This window comes from Emys orbicularis, chromosome 6, assembly GCF_028017835.1.
Source record: "Emys orbicularis isolate rEmyOrb1 chromosome 6, rEmyOrb1.hap1, whole genome shotgun sequence".
Lineage (NCBI taxonomy): Eukaryota > Metazoa > Chordata > Testudines > Emydidae > Emys > Emys orbicularis.
This window is the reverse complement of record NC_088688.1, coordinates 94,963,213-94,986,638: the sequence shown is the minus strand read 5'-3', so window position 1 is coordinate 94,986,638 and position 23,426 is coordinate 94,963,213. Positions and strand designations below refer to the sequence as shown.

At 39.6% G+C, this 23,426-nt stretch overlaps 1 protein-coding gene across 1 annotated transcript in view; it reads left to right on the top strand.

Moving 5' to 3' along the window:
- The window catches only part of DOCK8 (dedicator of cytokinesis 8), a 122,543-nt gene that overhangs the window by 4,724 nt on the left and 94,393 nt on the right, over window positions 1–23,426 (top strand). The window contains exons 2-3 of the mRNA XM_065406685.1: window positions 15,204–15,300; window positions 21,101–21,276. Of these exons, the coding sequence (XP_065262757.1) occupies window positions 15,204–15,300; window positions 21,101–21,276 (273 nt within the window). The remainder of the gene's footprint in view (window positions 1–15,203; window positions 15,301–21,100; window positions 21,277–23,426) is intronic.

Here is a 23,426-nt window from a genome sequence, read left to right as displayed (position 1 = left end):
GCCAAGCTATTTCTTTTAATGAATTTGTATTTTTGTAATGAGAATTCAGTTAACGAAATTACAAAAAGATTCTTTGCTTTTGGGAAGTGTACTAAAAATGTATTCTTCTGATCACATTTTATATCAAGAGTACCTTAATATATGTGTTTTAAAGAACTAAAAATTATTAATAGATGTTTTAATAAAGTGGTAGGTCAATAGGCTGGTTATATCCATGGCTTATAATCATCTTAATACCATCTACTGATGTTCTTATAGCCATCTACATACTTCTCATGTATGTAGCATGCTTATAACATCAATTAATCATTTATTAATCCTTTATGAACATAAATGCACCCTTAATCTAAAGCATGATGATTTAGCCATTCTCTCAATTACTTATACTGGCATGGCAGTGATAGGATAAATGACCTTTTTTACGGTTTATCAAATCTATCTAATAAATTAGTTGCACGAACAAGTAAGAGCCTAATTTGACAAAAAGGTTGTGCAGGATTGAGCCCGCATCACATGAGTTTTCTCCAGTGGGACTAATCATGTAAGCAAGATTTCTCAAGTGAGTAAGGTTTTGCAAGGTCATGCCTCTAGTTAATTCATTTAAAGGCACTCAAATGTTAATAAATTTGAATGCATTTGAAATCCATTTCTTAAATATACACTACACAGTGGCTTAGAAAATCATTATTGAACCTTTTTTAAAAACAGATTTTCCATTTTGTGAGCCTAATCTTTGCTGCTAGAAATGATGAAAAATACAGTCTAAAATTGCCTGTTGTTATGGGAACAGACTGCTTTTCACATACTACATCTGTGAGATAATAGTGTTTTTGTATTTGGCGTGTGCATCATCTACCACTAATAACAGATTAAGAATAAAATAGGATTTATATCAGTTTCATATTTCATATGCAACAGCCTTTCTATTAGTAGTTTCCTTCATTACAAAGGCCAATTTTGATTAGACTTTTATTTACATAAAATTAAATATTATGGGCCTGATTCTGTAAATCTTCCATGTGACATTACTTGGAATTCCATGTGCAGAGAGGCTGTAGAATAGACACATATCCTGGTTGTTAAATACTGAGTATGCTATTATTCTTGTTTTAGATCCTTTTGCCTCAGCCACAGGGGATTCTTGACAAACTGTGCTAGGAATATCAGTTTAAAAGAATCGTATACTATTATTTCTTTTTCATTCATTTGTACTTTTCTTTAATTATTTCCTTTTTTTGTCACTAGGCATACTGGAACCTTTTCCCAAGACGGGAAAATATGCATTTCCCTTTGCACATCACTGGTAGAGGTGCTGAACAGATCTTAATAGTAACTCACTTTTTCCAATTATTTATTGAGGACTAAATCTTACAAGCATCATTCATGTGAATATCTTCACAAAAAGCCATATGTCTCCCACTTCCTCACGGCAGGACTTCTCTTTGCTATCATGGTTTTGATGTCCTGGAAACTTCTGGGCTTGTATTTAAACAAGGACCAGATTATGCCTGGCCTTTATGGAGATGTGCAGAAGGGAGAGAGCACAAGACATCAATAGGAGTTGGGTGCCTAAATATCTTTGAGGATCTGGGCCTAAACCATTCTCCATCACACAGTATTCAGAAGGGCCAGTTGCAATTGCATTCATTGCACACATGTGTATATCCAGACTGCCCCCTCCCTACTCCCCCCGGGGATCATTGTATTGGTGGAGAGGCGCTGGGACCACGATTCTACCCCCACTATACCCCAGTTAGAACCGCTGGAGTAAGCGCCACCCCATGACATGCCTCTGTGTGCCTGCACTTGCTGCTCCCTGAGACAGACTCAGCCTCTTGGGTCCTTCCTGGGGAGAATGCATCTTTACACCTCTCTCCCATTCCAAGAGAGTGATGTGCCTTACAGGGACTACTGAGCTTTAAGTAATTTCACCACAGAGGGAGTCAGGAACATTATACTAGGTGAAGTGTTGGATCACGTCCAGTGTAAATAGCTTTATAGATAATACAGCAAGCTTTTCAACTGTCTGTAAGGTTATTGTTTCATCAGACCTACAGATAATAAATTTGCCTTTGCCAGTGTGTTTCTAATGACTAGGGAAATTAGTATGAGGCCCTAGTGCTTTTTAATATGTTTTAAAACTCTTCTTAAGCATACTTTACATTTGGTTGCGGCACTATTTGACTGGCCATTGTGGAGGGATCCAAACCATGTTTTATAAACAGGATTAAAAAAATCATGTTTTGGCTTGGATCTCTACTTGGGCTAAAGCACATTTTAAACTCAAGGTTTGGCCCCATCCACATGGCACATCAAACCATGTTATTACCCAGTTCTACCACAACCAAATTAAAACTGTGTGTTTAAGCAATGTTGTAAGCTTTATGCCTAAGAGCCTCGCCTACAGGAAAATAACAGTGTTATAGCCTTTTTTTCTTAATCTCCAGTGTGGTTGGGAAAAGACAATTCTGTAACCATGTTAAGGAACAATCTTTTAGCCTGTGTTTTAATCTCTAGCCTATTATATTTTATACACTGGCAATAAAATGATTGATAATATGGATGTCCCTAACCCTGACAAAGAACTGTGCTAGCCCATGTTTCTTCATGCAGTGTAGATGGGCTCCAAGTTAGCCATGGCAGCAAGCTATGGAACAGACACAGAGTTGTATTTCTAAATTATGCAAATATTATTTCAAGATTATGCCATAATCTTAATAGGTTAATTCAAATGATAAAGTTTAAAGAACTCTCTGTAAGTATCTTTCTTCTTGCCATAGATGTTCTTATTTGGGGCAAGTTTCTGGCTTTTATAGCCAAAAAGCATACTAGAGAGATAACACATCATAGGAGGAAATTTGGTTGCATCTGTTGTTTTTGAAGACCAAAGCTCAGGTAGGTTTGTAAGCGAACACTGCAGAATGCATTTACATCACTGTGACAAGGTGTATAGGCACTCCTATGGCCCAATGTACAAGGGGTAAAAATGTTCCCTGCTTATCACATGGCTGGTCTAGGGTGGGACTATAAAAGGAAAGCGGAGGGACATATCCTCCTCCAGCTTTCTGAAAGCTAAAAAGGTGGTTGTTGTTGCCAAGTGATTTGCATCTTTTTGAGTTAATAAAGGGAGCCTTGAAGAAAAGGACTTAAACGTTTTACCTTCTCCGGCTGGTGAATCTGCCCATTGGCTTACAACCATATCCAAACAAGAAGATGTGAGAATAGCCATTGAAGTAAGTCAGTAATTAGGAGTACGTGCCCACCCAGTCTAGTCATGTATCAGTGAAAAATACCAGGAGCAGCAAATGCAGGCTCCATAATGCAGATACACTGTAGCAGCTGAAGAAGCTACTGCAGAAATAACTGTTTAGAATAAGAAGTAGCCATGGGATCAGAAAGCCACTGAGGTTCATTCAGTGACAGTCATAACTAACAGATACTAAGTAAACATCAGAATAATCGTCATCTGCCAGGGAGTCAGATAGTCCTAGATATCTCCATTCGTTTGTTATAGTAGTTATTTGTGAATGATATCATATTTTAATTGATTTGGGATTTTTTTTTAAAGGAAGAGGTAATAGTACCACCAGAATCAGTGGAATCCCTGTTGTGTGATAGGAGTATTATTCTTTTCCGTGACCCATGGCAGATGACCAGGGACAGGAAATAAAATTTAGTCTCTGACCAACAAAAACTCTGTGTCACAGCATTATGGAAAGTGTCTATACCTTTTGATGACAGATTTCGCTCTTACTTTAAACATCTAAAGTACTTTAAGATGTTTATGCTGTAATTTATGGAGCAGTTCTGTTGTTTATGACATGGCAAACATTAATCTTACTCAGCAAAAATGCAATTGTGGAATGAGAAAAATGTTAATCCCATCTGATGCCAGGTGGGAAGGTTTGTATTCATCTTTCTAAACATTTACTTCTGTTTTTCCGTGAAAACAGGTGAGGAAGCAAATTGTACATATTCCACATCCTCTGCCACTTTTAGGTTATATAGTAATCAAACATGACAGTTTATTGGAACAGTTAGAATTATTTGCCATTTTTTCTCCTCAACTAGAAGTTTTCTGGTGTTAAAAAAACATACTTTAGACTATCATCATGAATGAAGAAAAAAATACCCTGGAAAGAGTTTAATTGATAATGTACCCACCTTCATGCTTGCCATCAAAAATGTAACTACAGTAAAATAGGCCCAAATCAAAACTTGGGATCCAATACAGGTCTGTCGCATCTTACACTGAGGTTACGTTCCACAGTCAGCGCGTAAAGCAAAAATCGCGTATAGTCAAAATTACATTGAGTGTAATGGCGGGCGGAATCGCCCACACTACAGGTACAGTATTAAAATTGTTATTTTTCTCTTTTTTTTTGTTTTTTTGTTGTTTTTGCCGACCGTGTAAAGCTGAAATCGCACATGTTAAATGCACGTAAGATGCGACAGACTTATATCCTCAAACTTTGAACAAATTCAAATCCAAAATCTGCAGCTTCTTTTCATGGGCCTTTTGCAGAAAACTTAGGGTTGCTAATTTTGGTTGTATGTATTCCTGGAGATTTCATCACATGACATAATCTTTAATTAAAGATTCACCTTTAATTCCTGGAGACTCCAGGCCAATCCTGGAGGGTTGGCAACTCTAAGAAAAATACCAGTCTCATGTGAGAGCTTTGTTCTTATTTTGGGAAGCTGCTTGTACAGCACTTCTAATGAGCAAGGAAACTATTCCACAATGCAATCCACAACTGCATGATGTAATGCAAAAGTGTTTCATCATCCCCTTCTGAAACCCCTGTAGGCTGGCTACTTCTCACATAGCAGGAGAAAGTGGCATGTTGGAGTGAGAGTCAGGGCGAAGGGCCAACTGGAGATACACTGCATGTTTCCATTCTCAAGCTGGCTATTATGGAATCTTTGGGAGTCCGTCATTTACTTCATTCTCAGACTATTTGAATGTACTTCAAAATTCATAACACAACTCTGCCAGAACTGCCAAGATTTATCTGGCTTGGTATCAAGCCATGTAAAACCGCTGAATTTCATATGATTTCCATGCAAAATAACAAAAAACCTGGGCCAGGTTCACTTGAAATTCAGATGGGATTTGCCAGAAGATTCAAGTTTTGTGTTTATAAAAAAAATCCCAGGTAAAGCCAGTTTCACCTGTTCTGGGGTTTGTTTCAGGTTTTGTAACAAAGGTCTTTCTCTTCTTTAAGTCAAAATCTGCTCTTTTCTGTAATCATGTCTGATTTCAACGGATCTCACTTGCCGTAGAAGTCCTTAGAATATCAAGTTTACTGTAACTAAGGCTGTAGGTTTAACTTTTACAACTACTGTCTTCCAGCCAAGAGCTGTGCTCTGGAGGAAATCCTTTCTTTGCTAAGATATACAAGTAGGCACAGCACCACTTCTTCCTCTGTGGTCTTTTAATCATCAGCTGCCCTGCTGCTTGCATGAAATGTCTGCTTTTTAAATAACTTTTAAGAATAGGTTAGCAATTGAGGAACCACTCATTCCTTCTAGACTTCAGTAATATGTCACACAGCCAAACTGGGTGCTAGTATTTTTCCTTCGAGTGCAGGTGAACCTGACTGGATAGAATATAGTTTAGATCAATTACTGTATAATCTGTGTTTGGTAATAAACATAATGACAACAGCAGCAAAACCCTTACCCAAAGTAAAATTAAACATGAGTCCAAACTTTTCCAAAGCATGAAAGTGTTCACATTGGGGGGGTTGTTTTATCTTTGTGTGGGAATATAATTAACTGCTAGTAAAAAAATGTGTGCAAACGATTTAATTTTCCATGTTCTAATGAAATTATTTCCAGAGTCATCAGATAAAAATACATTACAGTCTCTTTGTAACAATTTGCTTGTAAACTTAGGGCCAAATTCTGCATGCTTTCTTACTCACAGGAGCAGTCCCAATTACTCCAATTTGTGGATAAATTATAGGTGCTGCTTTGGCTCCTGTAAATGTTAAAGTTAAAATTCACATAAACAACAATGGGAGAGAGATCGGGCTCTAACAGTGTGTGTGTTTGAAAAAAGTAGTGTCCCAGACACATATTATCTTCAGAAACAACAACAAAAAACAAACCCCAACAATGTAAGACTTTATATTTATTAATGTTTAATGTTACTCTATTAGATTATAAGCTCTTTGGGACAGGAGCTGTATCTTTGTATATGTATATACAGTACCTAGCGCAACCCCAATCCTGATTGTGACCTTTGGAAACTACTGCAACACAACGATTAAATCATGATCAGTCATGATCATCACAGGCAATACACAACCAATAGTGATTGTATAGTCCTTACATGTATTCAGATATTATGGTGCTGAGCATGATGCAAATCACACATTTGACAAAATGACAATCAAGTTTTACTTTATATTCCAATTACACACCTGCTTCTCACTAATTTTTAATGAATCAGCAACAGGCTTTTACCCTCCTGTCTGCTTTTCAAATGACCAAACAATAATAATAAAAGCAACTGTATAAATTTGGGGGAAATTATTTTGTTTACAATAGTAGCCAACCCTATTTCAATGTCACCCTTGGTTTAAAACCACAGGGGAACACAAACATAGTAGCAGTTGCACCTTCTAAACTAGAATTGAGCAATGGCTAAGGAAGTAGCTAATAAAGCTATCATCCACAGGAAAACTGTATAAAGACCAAAAATGTGTCAGCAGAAACATCACAACAGGGATCCAATCTTGCCGTTCTGAAACAAATTGCAAGGCACTCCAAAAAATATGCCACAACTTTGAATACGCAAAATCCTGTCTCCTTGGGGAACCAGGGTCAAAGCATGGCAGGGTCAAAGCACAAATAATGTTTTTCCAACTCCTATTGCTAATCTGTGTAATAGCTGATTTGTTTTAGCTGTCCCTGTGGCTTTTGAAGTGGCCTTGCTGTTATTACAGTCATTAAGATCCACCCATTTCATTCACAGGAATGGTATTGTGAACTCCTCCAAAGATGCCAGCTGTAAAAGAAACATGATACAGGAGGGAGGAAAGGTCCCTTCCCCTCCAGAGAAAAATGTCCAGACACGGGTCTTTAGTTAGTAGCGAAAAAGAAGGACTTAATTCCATTGACCGATATTCATCGCCAGATTTAAGGTCTGATTCTTTTAGTCACTACTACGCTTTGGTAGTAGTCTTTCCCCCCGCCAAGGGTAAGATGGGAGGAAAGAGAGAGAAAAAGTCTCAAACTGTTAAGCTAATTGTAAATTTTACAAAGTTGCTTTTATTGCAGTAGCCTTTTGTTAATGCAGTCCTTGGATTTGCTTTGAAAAACGTTTTAATGGTATAGTTTTTGTATCTGGCTTGAAAATAAACATTGAGTGGAAATGCCTTGTGTTTCTGCTGGATGAAAGATTGAATAACAAGAGGAAGAAGTCCAAAACTATATTCTCTGCCCCAGTATGGAACTATATTTATTTTGAGCTCAGATGAAGTTGTGAGCTGGAATAAAATGTCCTTGCACTCTCTTTATAATCATTTTGTTGGAATATGTTTCTGGATTGATAGGAAGCTGTAGACAGTACAAGTATCCAACAAATTAAAAAGGAGCATATTGTCATTTGCTTTATGGAATGCTAAATCAAAATATGAGCCTAGGTGTAAATGAAGGCACAAATGTCTGATACAACAGTCGAGGACTCATCCTTTTGATTTGGTTAGACTATGCTGCTGACAATCCAAGATTTTTTACAGAAAGCAATTTAAACAGCCCAGGAACAAGCAGAGATGCGCCCTAGCTGCAAAGTTTAGCTTTGGATCCAGATCCAGTTTTCCTATGGGATATGCATATTTAGGGGTTTAGTTCAGAGTCTTATTTATTCAAGTATCAGAGGGGTAGCCATGTTAGTCTGGATCTGTAAAAAGCAACAGAGAGTCCTGTGGCACCTTTAAGACTAACAGCTGTATTGGAGCATAAGCTTTCGTGGGTGAATGCCCACTTCGTCGGATTACATGCATCCGATGAAGTGGGCATTCACCCACGAAAGCTTATGCTCCAATACATCTGTTAGTCTTAAAGGTGCCACAGGACTCTCTGTTGCTTTTTATTTATTCAAAAGTGCATTAAAAGAACTTTTGATCTAAGCTTTTTTGGTAAACCAGTATGAGAGAACCCAGAAGCAAGCACTGAATAATAAGACTAGATAAAATTGGATTAATTTCTCTGGTACAGGTGACCTATGTATATAATGTTGTATGTTGTTTACATTTTTCAGCCATGTTAGGGTAACAGACGAGCTTTATTAATCACAGATCCCATTTTTTCAAAGAAAAATAATTTTCCATTCAAAATTAATCCTATATGAAATCATTCATGAATGATCTAATGTGTCCAATTTCACTTTTCCAAGTTATTTTTATGTATTTACAGGCAGTTTGAGCACAGAGGTGCATTGAACTGAATCTTCAAGTTTCATATAGCTCCTTGTTTTCCAGGAAGTGCAAGTGTACTGATCACATGAAAAACTACAGCTGAAAAAGTAAATACAGTAAATGCATTCCTTGGCTGTTTTCTCTCCTCTAAACTCAGCAAGTAATGACAAGATTGGGAGACAACCTAAAATGTTGTTCTATACATTTAATACTTTAAACACAGAAGCCACCACTGCATGCACAAACAAATCTCCTGTACTACCCCATATCCTTTGTACTTGATCCACAGAGTATGATTTTAAAAATACACAAGCACATGGACCAAGGTGACCTAATCCCGAGTCTTCAATTTGTTTATGTGATATGGAAATGTGGCTGCCCTTCCCCCCGCCAGAAATGGTTTATTTAAAATTAATTTGTGTGTATGTTATATTCCTCTCCCTGAAGGACAAGCAGGTAAACAGGAGTGCTTAAAAATCCTGAGTGCATTGAATGACTGGCATGTCTAACCAGGGATGAAACTGAAAACTGGCCTCCTGCCTAAGTTTCCTACTAACTAGCTGACAACATAAAGATGAGGATGATGTTCTGTCCCAGAGTTCTTCACAGTCTGCTGCACCCCATGCTGACTTTGGGAAGACATTGCATGACTGTCCAGCAATTAAAATTCAGTTGTCCAGTCTGGGATTTTTGTTCCCTTCCTAGGCAGGGTATTTCTTAACCTGATAGACCCTAAATAAGGCCATGACAGAGTGCAGAGGCCCTACCTGAGCACCAGCAGACAAAGAGTTAACTGCTAGCCCAGATCAACCACACCTGTAAAGAGGGAGGTAATGAAGCAGAGCTGTGGTACCTGAAGGCCAGATTAGAAATGTAGAGGAAAACCAGGGAACTCTGTTAAAAAAAAATACTTCCATTGGTAGTGAGATGGGAAAAGAATCTCTGAGATAGATTTCTATGCTTGGTAGCTAAAGAGGTGGATTGGAGTCTGACCCGTTGTGGGTTTTCCCCCCCTCCTGTTTACTTTCTTCTCTAGCAGAATTTTTTGTTTGTTGCAACCAGAGAACTCTCAAACCTGAGAATAAAGGCACAGAAGAATTATTCTAGTAGATGATTTGCTTCGTCACTATTAGACTAGTGGGTCCATTCCTCAGACTAACAAAGGTTTAACATAAAGTTAAGCATAAGGCAACATGTTTTTTTTTTTTACAGAAAATCATAAATGGATGGATAATTCTGTTTAATGTTACTTTTCTTACGGAAAGTAGGAGAAGCCAAACCAGTCAATATATAATTATGAAGTTTTTTTCTGTTGTATTTTATGACCCCCTGCTATGTAAGTACATATGTACACCATCCTTTGAGAGACGCTTCCTTTCCCCCTTTTTAGTTAACCTCTCTGTTTTTTTGTAGCCAATGAAGACTGTATGCAGCTCTTTCAGAAGCCTGTTTTCAATTCTCTAAGTATTGGCTGGATGGATGACTTGAGTGATAAAAGTTTCTCTCACCAGCTCCTCCAACTAGATAGTTGCTGATTTCTTTTGAATGGTGTCAGCTAGAAGGTGTATACAACAGACCCTTACCTTTAAGACCAGCTTTTCTCTATTTAAAAGTTTCTACTTTCCAGCTGATGAAAGATCTCTGTGAGCTTGAAAACCATTCTCTTCTGCTCTGTTTTATATTTACCCAAAGTTTTGTACTGTCCCTTTGACCACCATGGCACCACAGTACCTGCTGTGTTCTTTTCAAATCTGTCTTTAGCAGATCCAGTTCAAAAGAGGAAAACTTTGATGGGTAGATCTTAGAGTGAAATCCTAAGAATCTGCTACATACGTTATGTGCAATTGTATCTTTACTTTAAAGACAATTTATTATATTATATCCTAATATTGATACAATGATTGTCCATACACAAAAGCATATTTCTTTTACGTGTGATTAGTCTCCAGCACTTTTTTGTAGTGCAGACTAATGTGCCTCAGCGGGGGATCACTCAGCCTCTCTAATCTCATCCACAGTGCAATGAATTAATTGCATCACCATTCCATTGTGGGCCTCGGAAGCTCATGTCATACGAATGTTTGAAGTTTGAGAATGGCCTGTTCATTTCTAATACTTTTGTTTCTTTCTTGCTGGGATTGGTGAAATTTTTACCTATCAGTAGCTCATTAGTATTTTTGCTTTTGAGAGTGATTCAAGACATTGTTTTGCCTTGCAATTGAAATTGGCTTTCCATACAACTGTATATGGGTAGAGTTATTGATGAGTAGTGATTTTTCTTTTGAATATCTTCTCTTGGACATCTTCATTAGAAGATTCTCCCTCTTCTCGGCACTTATAGCTGTGATTTGCCTCTCCCTCATCCTACTTATGTGACTGGTACTATCCAATTTGGAGAGCCACTTGTTCTTATTGTGCTATGAGCCTGACCCAGAGGTCCTTGATCTTGTCGGGAATCTTTATATTGATTTCAATGGGTTTTAGCTGTGGTTTTATGACATGAGCATAAAATTAAGAGACAAGCTATCACCATTTTAAATTATCGCTCAAGTGAACTAGGTCAATTAGGAGTGTGCAAGAGAGGGTATAAAATATTCTAGAAAGAGAAGGTAAATTGTTTTCATTTTCTTTTCTGTTCTATTATATAATTTAGGCCTAATCACTAACCTAAATCATGTTCTATCTCTGATGCCCTAGTCTTGCAATGAACTCTGCAGTGGCAAACTCTCTGAATTTGGTCCATAAGCTTAATTACACTTTAATAACCTGCTGTCTGTAACCATGGTTGCACTGTTGGTTTAAGAGAATTATACAAACTGTACACTTTGTTTAGGAGAGGAGTTTGGGGTGGGGGGGACTGTTAAGTCACAACTATAATGAGCTGTTTGGAAAAATTGCTGCAGGATTGCATATACTACTTGGAAGTCAATGGGCCCCCTGGGGAAATAAACCTGGTGTAGGAGCAAGGACTGCTCCAACCCCCAAGTTCAGCCAAAAATGTTGGAGGCAGAAAGGTGGTATAAAGCCACCTTTGCTCCCCCCCCTCCTTTTCTTGTGGGTTGTGCCTACTGATCAATGCAACATGAAATCTGACACAATGGGAATTTCACCACTGAATTTTGTGACAGCCTTATGACATTTTCTCTACGGTCAGTTGTCTCATTGAGTATTACACAAAACAAACAGGGACCAAATAAGAGCACTGCACTATTATTGCCATATCTATATGTTTGGGGGCCAATTCTGATCTCAGGAATGCTTGCTCAACTACTAGTGGCTGAAAGTGGTCCTGCAAATGGTTCAACACATGGACCCTTGCACCTGCATGGAGTCACTTCTATAGGATCAGGGCCCAATGGAAGTTGAGTTTGTGTATATCTAAGGGTAAAATCTGGCCCTTGTTTTCTCAGTGAGTGTCTTTGTAGATCTAGCTAGAGAGCAGAGTTTGTTTGCAAACCTCATGTAGTACAGATATCCTACTGCACAATATTTTTAATTGAGCAGAAATGGTTAAATTAATAAATGAAACAAGATATACTACCTACTTCAGTATCTAAAGTTTATTAAATTGAACCAGCCTTCTTTACTTTATCAATTTCCTGTAAATGTATGTCATTTTTCTTCAATATTGTAGTGTTCCTTTTCAAACTTATTCCTTCTGTTAGATAGTGAAAAATCTGTGTGGTCAAATTCATTTAGGGTGACTGACCGTGTGTCCCATTTTGGCTGGAACAGTCCATTTTTTAAGCCCTGTCCCTGCCGTCCCAACTTTTTTGGAAAAAGTGGGCATTTGTCCCATTGGCTCTTTCCAACTTGCTCAGTTGGCAAGAGGCAATGGGACAAATGCCCACTTTTGTCAAAAAAGTGGGGTGTGGAGGAATGTGCAGGGGACAGGCAGGGCTTGAGTGAGCAATGATGCCAGCCCCAGCCTCGCGTGGGGGGCAGGCAGGGCTTGGACGAGCGGCTCGGGCCAGCCCCATGCACGGGGGGTGGGGGGAGAGATGGCTCGGGTGGGCTAGCCCCCCGCGGTGTCCCGTTTTTCCATTGGGGAAATATGGTCACACTAAATGCATTGCCTCTTGTAAGGGGCATAACTCCTCTGAAGGCCACGGAGTTGCATCTGCTTACACCAAATGGTGAGCTGGGTTCCTGGTCTGTGTGCCTCTTCCCTTTTGTAGCTCAGAACAATGCCTTGTTCTAGGGGCCTAATCACCCCACAGCCTGTATAATTTAGAGACATGTTATTCCCTCATCTAGAGTGGAATCTGTTTTTGGAAAACATTTAGCCATTGTCTGCCAGCGGATGAATGTTGCTACAACTTTCATTAATGTCAATGAGACTCGTGTGGTATGCTTCGCAGGGCAGAATCTGACCCATTCTCTTCAAAGGAAAATCCTGGGTTCAGCAAAACTGATACTTATTTCATGCTGTGAGAGACACATGATCAGAGGTTACTTGTAGTGGGAGATGAACTGGAAGAAAATCGACTTGGTATACAGTTTTTGTTCTCTTTTTAAAAGTCCCCCATATTATCTTAAACACACCAGACATAGGAAAACCACGGATTTCCCCTGTGTGCCTTTTTACTGATGTTTTAAAAACACCTATTTCTCTATTGAATCAGCTCAAGAATCCCTCAACATTTTGGCTTGTCAAAGCCTTGTGGTGCCAATACTGAGTAAGAACATATTTTTTCTGTGATGTCTCTTCTTCCTGTTCCATAGCAGTACTTTGGCTTTTCAGGGCTGCTTTTGCTCTGGCTGTAAACATTGTTGTTTTTACAGTCAAGCAAAGTCTCGGTCACACTTGACAAGGACCCTGAATTATCAGCTGCTTCACAGGCAGCTGGGGACAGGAGAAGAGAGAGGAGAAGGTGCAGCGTGAACAGGGAAGCCCCATCTTTTTGGGTCTGAAAAGCCTGATTATCAGATAGCTGAAGAACCCAATAACGCTCACCAGCATTAGAGGAAGGATTGCTGGGGAGAGAAGAGCCTTCTCAGTTCACCACATCATGATGTTTCCCTAACCCCATGCAGATTGTCCCATGTAGCAAAGAACTTTTCTGATTCTCCTCCACTGGGAGACTGGACTACCTAATTTCCTTTAAACTTGAGACCTGTTCCAAAGCAATAATGCTGTCTGAAGTGAAGCCAAACCCTCCTTTAACACACTTAAATATAACCCTACCCCAAGGAAAGCCTTCAATAACCTGAAAAGGGAGAAGAGTCTGAGCCTGCATGAAGTCCACTGGGGACTATGCTATTTCCAATCTGTTTGACTTGGAAGAGGCTCAGATATTACAGTGATGGGTGGCAGCACAAAACTGTAAGATAGATCATGTAAACTGAAACACTGAGGATCAGGTTCATCCCTGATATAACTCCATTAACTTCAGAAGAATTACCAGGGATGAATGTGGTGTGAGGGAGATTAAGGGTCTGATTTTCAGAGGTGCTGAGCACTTGTAGCTCCCACTGATTTCATATGGAGTGGTGAGTGCTCAGCGTCTTTTGAAAATCCAGTTCTGAGCTCAGCACCATTCAGTGAGTCAGTTGCAGAGCTGGGAATAGATTCATGGACTCCCAATATTCTGCTTTTACACTAGACACTCTGGACTCTAGTGGATCCTGCTAAATATCCCACCCTTTCTAGATAATGGTAATGTGAAAATGTTTTCTTTGTTTCTCTAAAGAAGTTATTGTGGGGGAGATTTTCAAAAGTGCAAATGGCAATTAAGTGCCTAACTCCCATTGACTTTCAGTGAGAGTTAGGCATGTAATTGTCATCTGCACCTTTGAGAATCATGCCCCTTGTTCCCAAGGTAAAATATGTAAATAGCCAGCTTCAAAACAAAAACAAGACATTACTCAATCATTATTATGTATTTTTTTGTTTATTTCCTGAGCCTCATAGAATATTTACCAGCAGGTTTTTAAAGGAAGGCAATGCACTCAATCTGATTAGTGGATTGTTAACTCAATGGGTTTGATTGGCTGACTGTACTATCAATCACCTTGGGATTTTCAAAAGTGCTTGGCATTGACCTATCTCTGCTCCCATTGAAATCAATCAGTTAGTGCTTTTGAAAATCTCACTCTTATACATTCAACTGATACTCTTATTAAGACTACAATGTCCTAGACTGGTGTTTTTGTTTCCAGGTGGTAATGACAGCATGCTCTGTTATTGATCTGAGTATAGGATTTTCTTGTTCGGTCAGTGGAGTCCTGTCTTATTGCTTTTTTTGGTCCATGATTAGCTCATTAAAAATGTTTTTCCTCTGTGGTGGTCCCTCTCCGTTCTCTTGCTCTATAGTAGTTCCTTTGCAGGACTGAATTTGCAGACTATTATTAAATATTGCTACTCATGTTCCAATTACACTTGATTTAGGGTCAAATTGTTCTTACCAGTTTAAATTTAGTTTCTCAGTTCCAAGAATTTAGCTTAGATAGCACTATATCTATTGATGGGAAAATGAACAGAATCCTGAGAATACAGGACTGTAAATGTTTTATGAACAATTCAGTGAAGGCTAACACTTGCTACAAAGCAAGAGGAGAGCAGGGAATAATCAAAATATGGTTCCAAACATTAGAGTAAATCATTAAGCTTCTTAAACTCTAGGAAAAATATTTGATTATCTTATTTATACCTCAGATATTCATAAATGTAGAGTTGAAATTAACCAGTGTGCCCTTAACATTTGTTGTTGGTTGGTTTTCAATTGTGGACAACTACTGCACTACACTTAAGTTTTTCTGTTTTAATTAAAGGCATTCATCAGCAGAAATAAGGAAGCAATTTACCCTCCAACCGAGCGTTGGACAGTTTTGTCAACGAAGTATAAGCGCCTCTGGCTCTATTCAGCTGGTAAGTACTGAGATTAGTTTTTTATGTATAGTTTTTACATCTATATTGATTTATGTTTTTAGACTGAGTTAACTGAACCCTTCTAGGGGGCTGATCTTGCTTTCTGCTGCCCTCTGCATAAGGCTGTAATAAAACTACTGCAATGTGAGCTGAGGCAACTGTTTGTTTGAAATGATTGTCAGTGGTGCCCAGGGTCTGAGATAGGGTAGCATAAATCAAAGTAAATAAATGACTGTGCAGATTATGGCCTTTTGCTGGAATTGTTTGAGCCCTGCCCTGTAAGCACATATATGCACTGATGTGCGTGTATTGTGTGCTGGCCAGTGGTGCTCTGCAAATACGGGTGTGTGCCCAGAATAAAAAGGGGCATTACGTGACCCATATGGTATGGCTCAGTGCATGGTTCCCTACACCTTCCTAGCATGAAGCATTTGGCACTGGCCACTGTTGGAAACAGGACTGTGCATTAGTTGGACCGCTAGGTAACAAATTTTGTCCACATACTTCAGTTTCAGGGCTTTTTTTCCTCTTGTGATTGTCTGTGGACAGGTGACCATTTTCTTGTATTTATTCCTTATTGTAAATTATTTGCCAAACAACAGCAGTTAACCTAATGTAGGTTGACTGACAGCACTGGGTTTGGTTGTGTTTTGGATGCACTGAGGTAACTGAATTACTCCAGCCTAGGTTTCGAATACTTAGCCATAGAGAGCAAAGAGACATGACTGGATGTTTAACTTTATACTATTCCATGTTAGAGCCTTTTCAGGAAGGTCTTCAATGCCAAATACTTAACAAGGGAATGCCCTCCAGATTTGTCTTCTTCCTACATGTGCTAACAAATGACGGGCCAAATTCTGGCCAGCTCTCCACAATGGGGGTCAGGTTTGGAGGCCAAAAGGTATCTCACCTCATGCTCCTATGCAGGGACTGTCTAGCATCTTGCAGGTAGCAGGGATCACGTTGCCCTTCAAGTGTGCTAGGTGCTTGAATGGGGAAGGGGTTAAGAGGGACCATGGCTCCTTCCTCTCCCCCATACCAGTCAGCAGAGCTGCTTGGACAGGGAAGAGGTAGTATGCCACACCGTTTTCAAAGGTGGTGCAATAGGTGTGTTGGTGTGCAGTGCTTGAAAGTCACTGGCCTAGTTCTGCTTGAGTCAGGTGCTGCATAGCCCCCTCAGCATCTTCTCCAACCTGCTGGATGTCACATAGGGAGGAATGTAGCCCCTGTTTATTATAACAAGAGGAAATGTATTCCCATTAAATTCAAGATCTTTTTAAAGGCCCATCAAAAGCAGGGGAGATTTGGGAGCATCTCATGCTGTGAAATAAAACCAGAATGGGATTTTGACCCTTTTCTGAGTAGTAGTAAGAGCAGGCAGAGTATTTGTGCCCCAGCGATTGAGAAAACTGGAAATACTGTAAGCATTCACTTCCTGTGTGTCAGGGCTTACCACTAGCGTTTTGCTCGCTTCCTCAGTTTGAAATGCTGTGGTGAGGGCAGGGTTTTCTTTCTTCTTTTGCTCTCAGCAACCTGCTTCTGCTGTTAGGAAATTTGGTAACATTACATTTCACTTCCGGTAGCCGCCATTTTGTGAGCTGTCACAACTTACATGCCTCTAATCCATCATCTAAAAAGGTACGTCTGCTGTAGTGATTTATGGTTATTTCTGTAGGATGCTTAAATTGCTCTTCATTGGATAGAGTGTGCTGTGTGTGTGTGTGTGGGGGGTACAACAGTGTATCATAAAATGTAATGATGACTTTTCTCTTGAAAATCTGCATTTTTTTCTGTTAGTCTATTACATTCCATCTCTATTTAGCTTTATCCTTTTCATCCCTTTTTAAAATTCGTATCTAGAAAATGTGCAAAACTGCAAAAGTTAAAAGTACACAATTCAAATGATAAAGATTATTATTGCCACCTAAACTAGACAAGTTAGAAGCCAAAATAAAATGTGATTGATTTGATTGATGAAAGTGGGTGGTGTGATGTTGGAAAGTAAATACAATGGTTGATTTTAAAAAGCAACATCATTTTGTTTGCAAAACACTATGTCTTCAGTAAAAAAAAAAGATTATAGATATACTTACATGAATCTTAAATTACTTTACCTCATTTGTTTTTAATCTTTTGTAAACTAATACTATGGAACATTATAAAACATATCTGCAGGTATATGTCTTACTACTAGGGCTGTCAAATGATTTAAAAATTAATCGTGAGATTAAAACAATTAATTGTGACTAATCCAGGTTTAATCGCATTGTTATTGTTATAATTTAAATTTATTATAAATATTTTTGATTTTTTTTTCTATATTTTCAAATATATTGACTTCAATTACAACGCAGAATACAAAATGTACAGTGCTCACTTTATTATTTTTTATTACAAATATTTGCACTGTAAAAAAAGATAAACAAAAGATAATGCAATCTACAAATGAAAGCATGAAGGGGCATATAAATGTTTAGCATATCTGGCACGCAAATGCCTTGCAACACCAGCTACAACAGTGCCATGCAGTGCTGTTCTCACGTGTAAACAAATTGTAAATAAGTAGCAGGCAGCATTATCTCCCATAAATGTAAACAGACTTAATTTTTTTAATCGAGTTAATTTGTTTTGAGTAATTGCTTGAGTTAACTGCAATTAATTGACAGCCCTACTTACTAGATAATGCTTTACCTAACAATTGTTCTCTAGGACTTTGAGGATATTTTTGAGGATATTTTGACTGCAGTGCCAGAGACTGCCTGAACTTAGTGACTATTGAGCATCATATGTAGATGCTGTGTTTCCTACTGTCCCACTGAGACAAAATTACTGAGTCCGTGGATGCAATGAGATTGATTACAGAGGATCTAGAGCAGGGATTGGCAACCTTTGGCATGTGGCCCGTCAGGAAAATCTGCTGGCGGGCCGGTTTGTTTACCTGTAGTGTCCGCAGGTTCAGCCAATTGCAGCTCCCACTGGCCAGGGTTTGCCGTTCCAGGCCAATGGGGGCTGTGGGAAGCGGCAGCCAGCACATCCCTCGGCCCGCACCGCTTCCCGCAGCCCCCATTGGCCTGGAACGGCGGACACTGCAGGTAAACAAACTGTCCCGGCCCGCCAGTGGATTTCTCTGATGGGCTGCGTGCCAAAGGTTGCCAATCCCTGATCTAGAGAGATGGGGTGAAATTCTTGCCCCACTGAAGTCAATGGGAGTTTTTGTTATTTGCTTCAATTGGTCCAGGATTTCATGCATTGTAGCTTGTGTTTGTCAAAAATCAACTTGTTCATGGCTTGTCGTCCCCTTTAAAGAACTTGATTGGCCCAACAAGCTAGTAATGAGAAGACAATTGGGAGAGATGGGTACTTCAGTAATAGCAACCCAAAGAACAAGCTCAAGTCCATATCAGTCTTGCTGAAGGTGATTCAGCATCAGCTAGCTCTGTGGTCTTTTAAGAGCAATTGCAAACTATCCAGTGATATGATTTGACAATCCTGTAGTTGGGGATTTCTGTGCATGTGGAAAGCACAGTCAAATGTCCAGTGCCAATGGTGTATACATGATTTGTGTTCAATAGATGTACTTGTCAATATAACACTGGCAGCACATACAGTAAATATAATCAGAGTAGTACCCTGAACATTTCTGACAGTCACCATATGGGGAATTTTCCCTCCTGGTTCTGTAAATGATGTAGCTGGGCATGGAGTTTCATGATACACTTGCTACAGATACAAGCACTTGCTACTGAAAATACCCTCAAGTTCTTAAAAGTGGAACATGACTGATGTAGAAAAGGGAAGGATAAGAATAATATCTAACAAGATGCAAACAGGACAAAGCAAGAATTAATAAAAATTAATAAAAATTGGTAAAAGAAATTAATAAAAATTACAGGGAAATGTAAAATACCTATATCCTAATTTTCTATAAAGGGGGCTGGGAAACCCCTTTTTATAAAGCTGAATCCAAAGATCCTTACAAGTAAAAAAACCAAACCAAACAAAAAACAAAACCTGTCATTGGCCCAAAACCTGAAGTTCTTATATTTTACTCAGTTTGTACACAGTTGAAATGTGAGTTACCTTCACTGAGAGTTTTGACTGAATAAGTACTTCAAGATTTGGTCCATAGTTTTTATTTGTATGGAAGAACCTTGCAATGCAAATAGAATAAATCTCAGATGGAGTTGGTGGTGGTAGTAGTAGTAGTAATATTGAATATAAAGGGTGTAATGGTTTTAGAAACATCAAATGCCTTATTTTTCTTAATAGCTGGATACTTTTTATAATCCCCGGCTATAGGACAGTACGCATGGATTATGGGACCTATGTTTATCCCAGGTTTCTTTGGTACTTTCAGTAAACAGTCATTTGCAATATTTGGGCTACTGTTGTGACAGAGTCCTTGTTCTTGATAGTCAAGGATAGTTTAACAGACTGATTTGATAAATATACTCCAGTGGACTTCCCTTTGGTACACTAATTATTCTAATCCTGTAATTATCTTTCATGGGTCACACTGTGCTTAGTTTTCCTCAGAGCTCACAGAAAAAGAAAGATAGATTATCTTAAACTGTGACTTTTATACCACTTCATTACGTATAAGGAAAACCTATAATAGGGTATAAATAGTCTTTGAATATGACTGGACAGCTGTTTCATTGTCTTCATACAAGCAGCTTATTTTGTATTAGTTACACAGTAAGGAAAAAGAAATAGCAGTACCCCCTACATTTGCAATAACTTGTACATTTATATAAAAGAAAGTTATATATAGTTCTAAGCGAAGAGGTTCTAAGATTCTGTTTCATAGTCTCTTTTCCATTCTGCAGTAGGAAATTCTGTCACTATTGTTGTGACTATGCAAGTAAAAAGAACCAGCCAGCTTGATAGTGTGTGCCATTGGAAGAGTTCACATGTTTTGAACTTTGTTCTGAAGAGGATGTACCACCTCAGAATGGCTAATTAGGCATGACTAAACATCCTTTGGCTTTATTAAGTTGCAGCATAATATACTGCAGAAGTGGCAGATGCTTGAGGTTTCTGATGATGGGGACAGCAGTTCCATGTGTTTCTAAAGTTATATATATATATATATATATATAGTTGGAAAATATAATAAAATAAAAGTTATCTGTACTAGCAAGAGGTGGGAAAACAACCCTGTGTTTAGATTTTGGATGGTCCCATGGACTTAATTTGGAGTTGTGAGTGCTCAGCACTTCTGACAATCAGGATCAAAGTATTTCAGGCAGGAATCAAATAGTGAGCCATTTTGATGATTTTGGCCTGGATTGTTTGGGCTGGGTGTCAGGGTCTTCAGTACCTGCCTTAGCTGCTGCTCCTGCTTCAGGGACTCAGCCATCATGGCCTGGATATTGCTGTTGCCTTATACTGAGGATGTTAGGTGCCCTTTGGCAGCTGCCTGCATGCTGTCTGCTTCCTGACCCTGCCTCTGGATCTCCTCATCAGTTGAATGGGCCTGTAGGGGGCCCCAGATGTGCTTGAACCAGCCCTCACTTCCACCAGTCAGTGAAAGGTCTGAATGAAGAGGAGCTGCAAATTTGGGCCTAAACTTAGTATGTTGTGTTTCTTTTCTAATTAATTAACTTTTTTCCTCTTCTGTGCCTTCCATTTTTAGACAGATCCTTCACTAACCATTTTCTTCTTTGAAGAATTTTACTTGCACTCCATAAAGGAATAGAGACATGCTTTCTAGGTGTAGTAGGGGAAATAACCTTGAGTTATTTCTTTTAAAAGCCCACATTGCTATAAAACACCTATTTATTTTTATTCTCTACAGCCTCTGTTTTATGACGCAGTGGAGCCAGTGGATTTTGAAGGTTTCCTGATGACACAGCTGAACAACTTAGACTCAGAAGCCGTGCAAGAACTTGGTGACTTTCCTGAAGATGATTTGGACATTGTCTTTACTCCAAAAGAATGCAGGACTTTGCAGCCTTCCTTGCCTGAAGAAGGGTAAGGAGAGCTTATTTGGAATAGTGTGTGATTAAAAAGGTATTGAAAAGGATGTGTGCAGGTTCATGTTTCCAATTCAGCAAGGCACTTATTCACGTTCCTAACTTTAAGCAAGGAATAGTCCCATTGATTTCAATAGTGTTGCTCACATATTGAAGTTAGGTAAGTACCTTGCAGAATTGGGAGCCTATGAAAATGTTTATGCAAAGGCATGGATGCCTATTACGATCTAATTGGTGGAAGAGGATTTTGTTTCTGAGACTATGTAATTTTCTCCAATAAATGCACATGATGGGACTACAAGGCCTCTTCACCATCCAGCTCATGAGCCGACTCCACAAATTATAGAGTTTTTAACCAAGGTATTTAATCAAACAGTATCCATTTAAAACGGTGTTTTTAAAGCTTGGTTTATTTAAATAAACCATAGTAGAAAATGCCTGATTCAGCTCCCACACCCCCACTGCACACACACTTCTTGCATAATTGCCTGAGCAGATGCTGATGCCACTGCATGAGGCTAGAACTCTCTACGAGAGCCTAAATGTGAGAGCCACTTTCAGCCTAAACTTGTTCCCCTGAACTGTTCTTCTCTCCTTGTGTTCCTCCCTTGCCTGCCTGCTGCCTATCTCGCCCCAACGCACAGAATTTTTTGGGCAATCACTCCAAGGGTCTGAACAATAGCCCACTGAAATCTGGGGGAATTTTTCCAGTGCCTTCAATAGACTTTGGACCAGGTACCAATTTGCCAAGCACTGCCACTGTGGCAGCAGAATTTCAGAAATATGTTTAAGCTATTTAGGGTAGCTCTGCTCTTAAAAAAAAAAAAAAGCTAGAAGACTTAGGGCCCCCTTCTGGAGCCCTTATGTGTGTATTACTCCTGTTGAGACTAAGGGGGTATTTACATGCATATAAGGGCTGAAGAATCAAGCAGCTAGTGGCAAATTCTACACTCATCTACAGTCTATATCATGCAAGTCCTACAGGTGTTGCACAGCGGGTAGGTTCAGGAAGTGGGGTGTGTGCAGTCAGGCCTAGAAGTCAGAGCAGAAGTCATGAAACAAAACCAAGGGTCAGAAGCTGGATGCCTCAGCCATGGGTCCCAGAACCGTGTATCTGAGTCAGGGAAGGCAGAAGCATAGCTGGGTCCAAAGCTGGAACAAGGCAGGCTCTGTCTCAGTAGCAGGCCAGGGATCTGCCTTGTTGTGCAGACAGCCCTCCATGCTTCAATAGTGCATCTGAACCAATCAGCAGTAATGGAGGTGCTGCCAGTCAAATCTTCTGTGGGTGGCATTTCCTATGGTGCCTAGTCTCCCAGGGTTTACAGAGCATTGGTCATAGCTTTGTCTTGGCTGCCAGTTGGCAAAGAGGAAATGGTGGTCATTCAGCACCCTGCAGACATGGTAAGTCTGTGCAGAATTTGATCCTGAGTCATAACAATAAATCATTTTATTTTGATGGCTGCCATTGGTGCAGCTGCATTGGTAGCAAAGGTCCCATTCCTGCTGCAGCAGCAGGTATGCTGGAAGCTCAGGCCAGACTAAGTGTTTTTGGAGCCGGAGTGCTTGCCCAAAATGTACAGGTGGGGGTAAGGGGGAAAGACCAGGACTTAGCAACTATGCAAGGACTCCAGAGAGATCGAATAATGCCACTTGCTGGAATTGTGAGGGAGCCGATTGTATCCTTGCTGGCCCATGTGTGATATAGGGCTCGGCTGTGTGGGGACAGTCATAATTGCTGACGTTTTAAAAAAATCCTAGAACAGGTCTAAGAAGGAGCTGAATCCATCCTGGCTTGATAGGGATTGTTGGCAGCTATAGGAGAAGTAGTGGCAGGGGTTACCTGGCAGCTATCCCCTGCAAAAGGCAGTGTGGGAGAGTGTGCAGCTGGCAGTCCCCTATACAGCCTGTAAGGGTGTTGAGGTCTGTGGGTTCTCCTTCAAAAAGACGGCAACAATGAGCGTAGACCTTGGGGGAAGGAAAAGGCCCGAGCTTAATTTCTCTTTCTTATTTCTTATAGGTAAAATTGGCCCTTTTTGTGTTTTGAATCTGGATCAAAACCAGCCCCAAAGATCAGGGCATGTTTGGATTCAGAGTTCTAGTTGGGCCCATCTCTACTCCTCTCCTTTATGATATTTCAGAGTTCAGAGA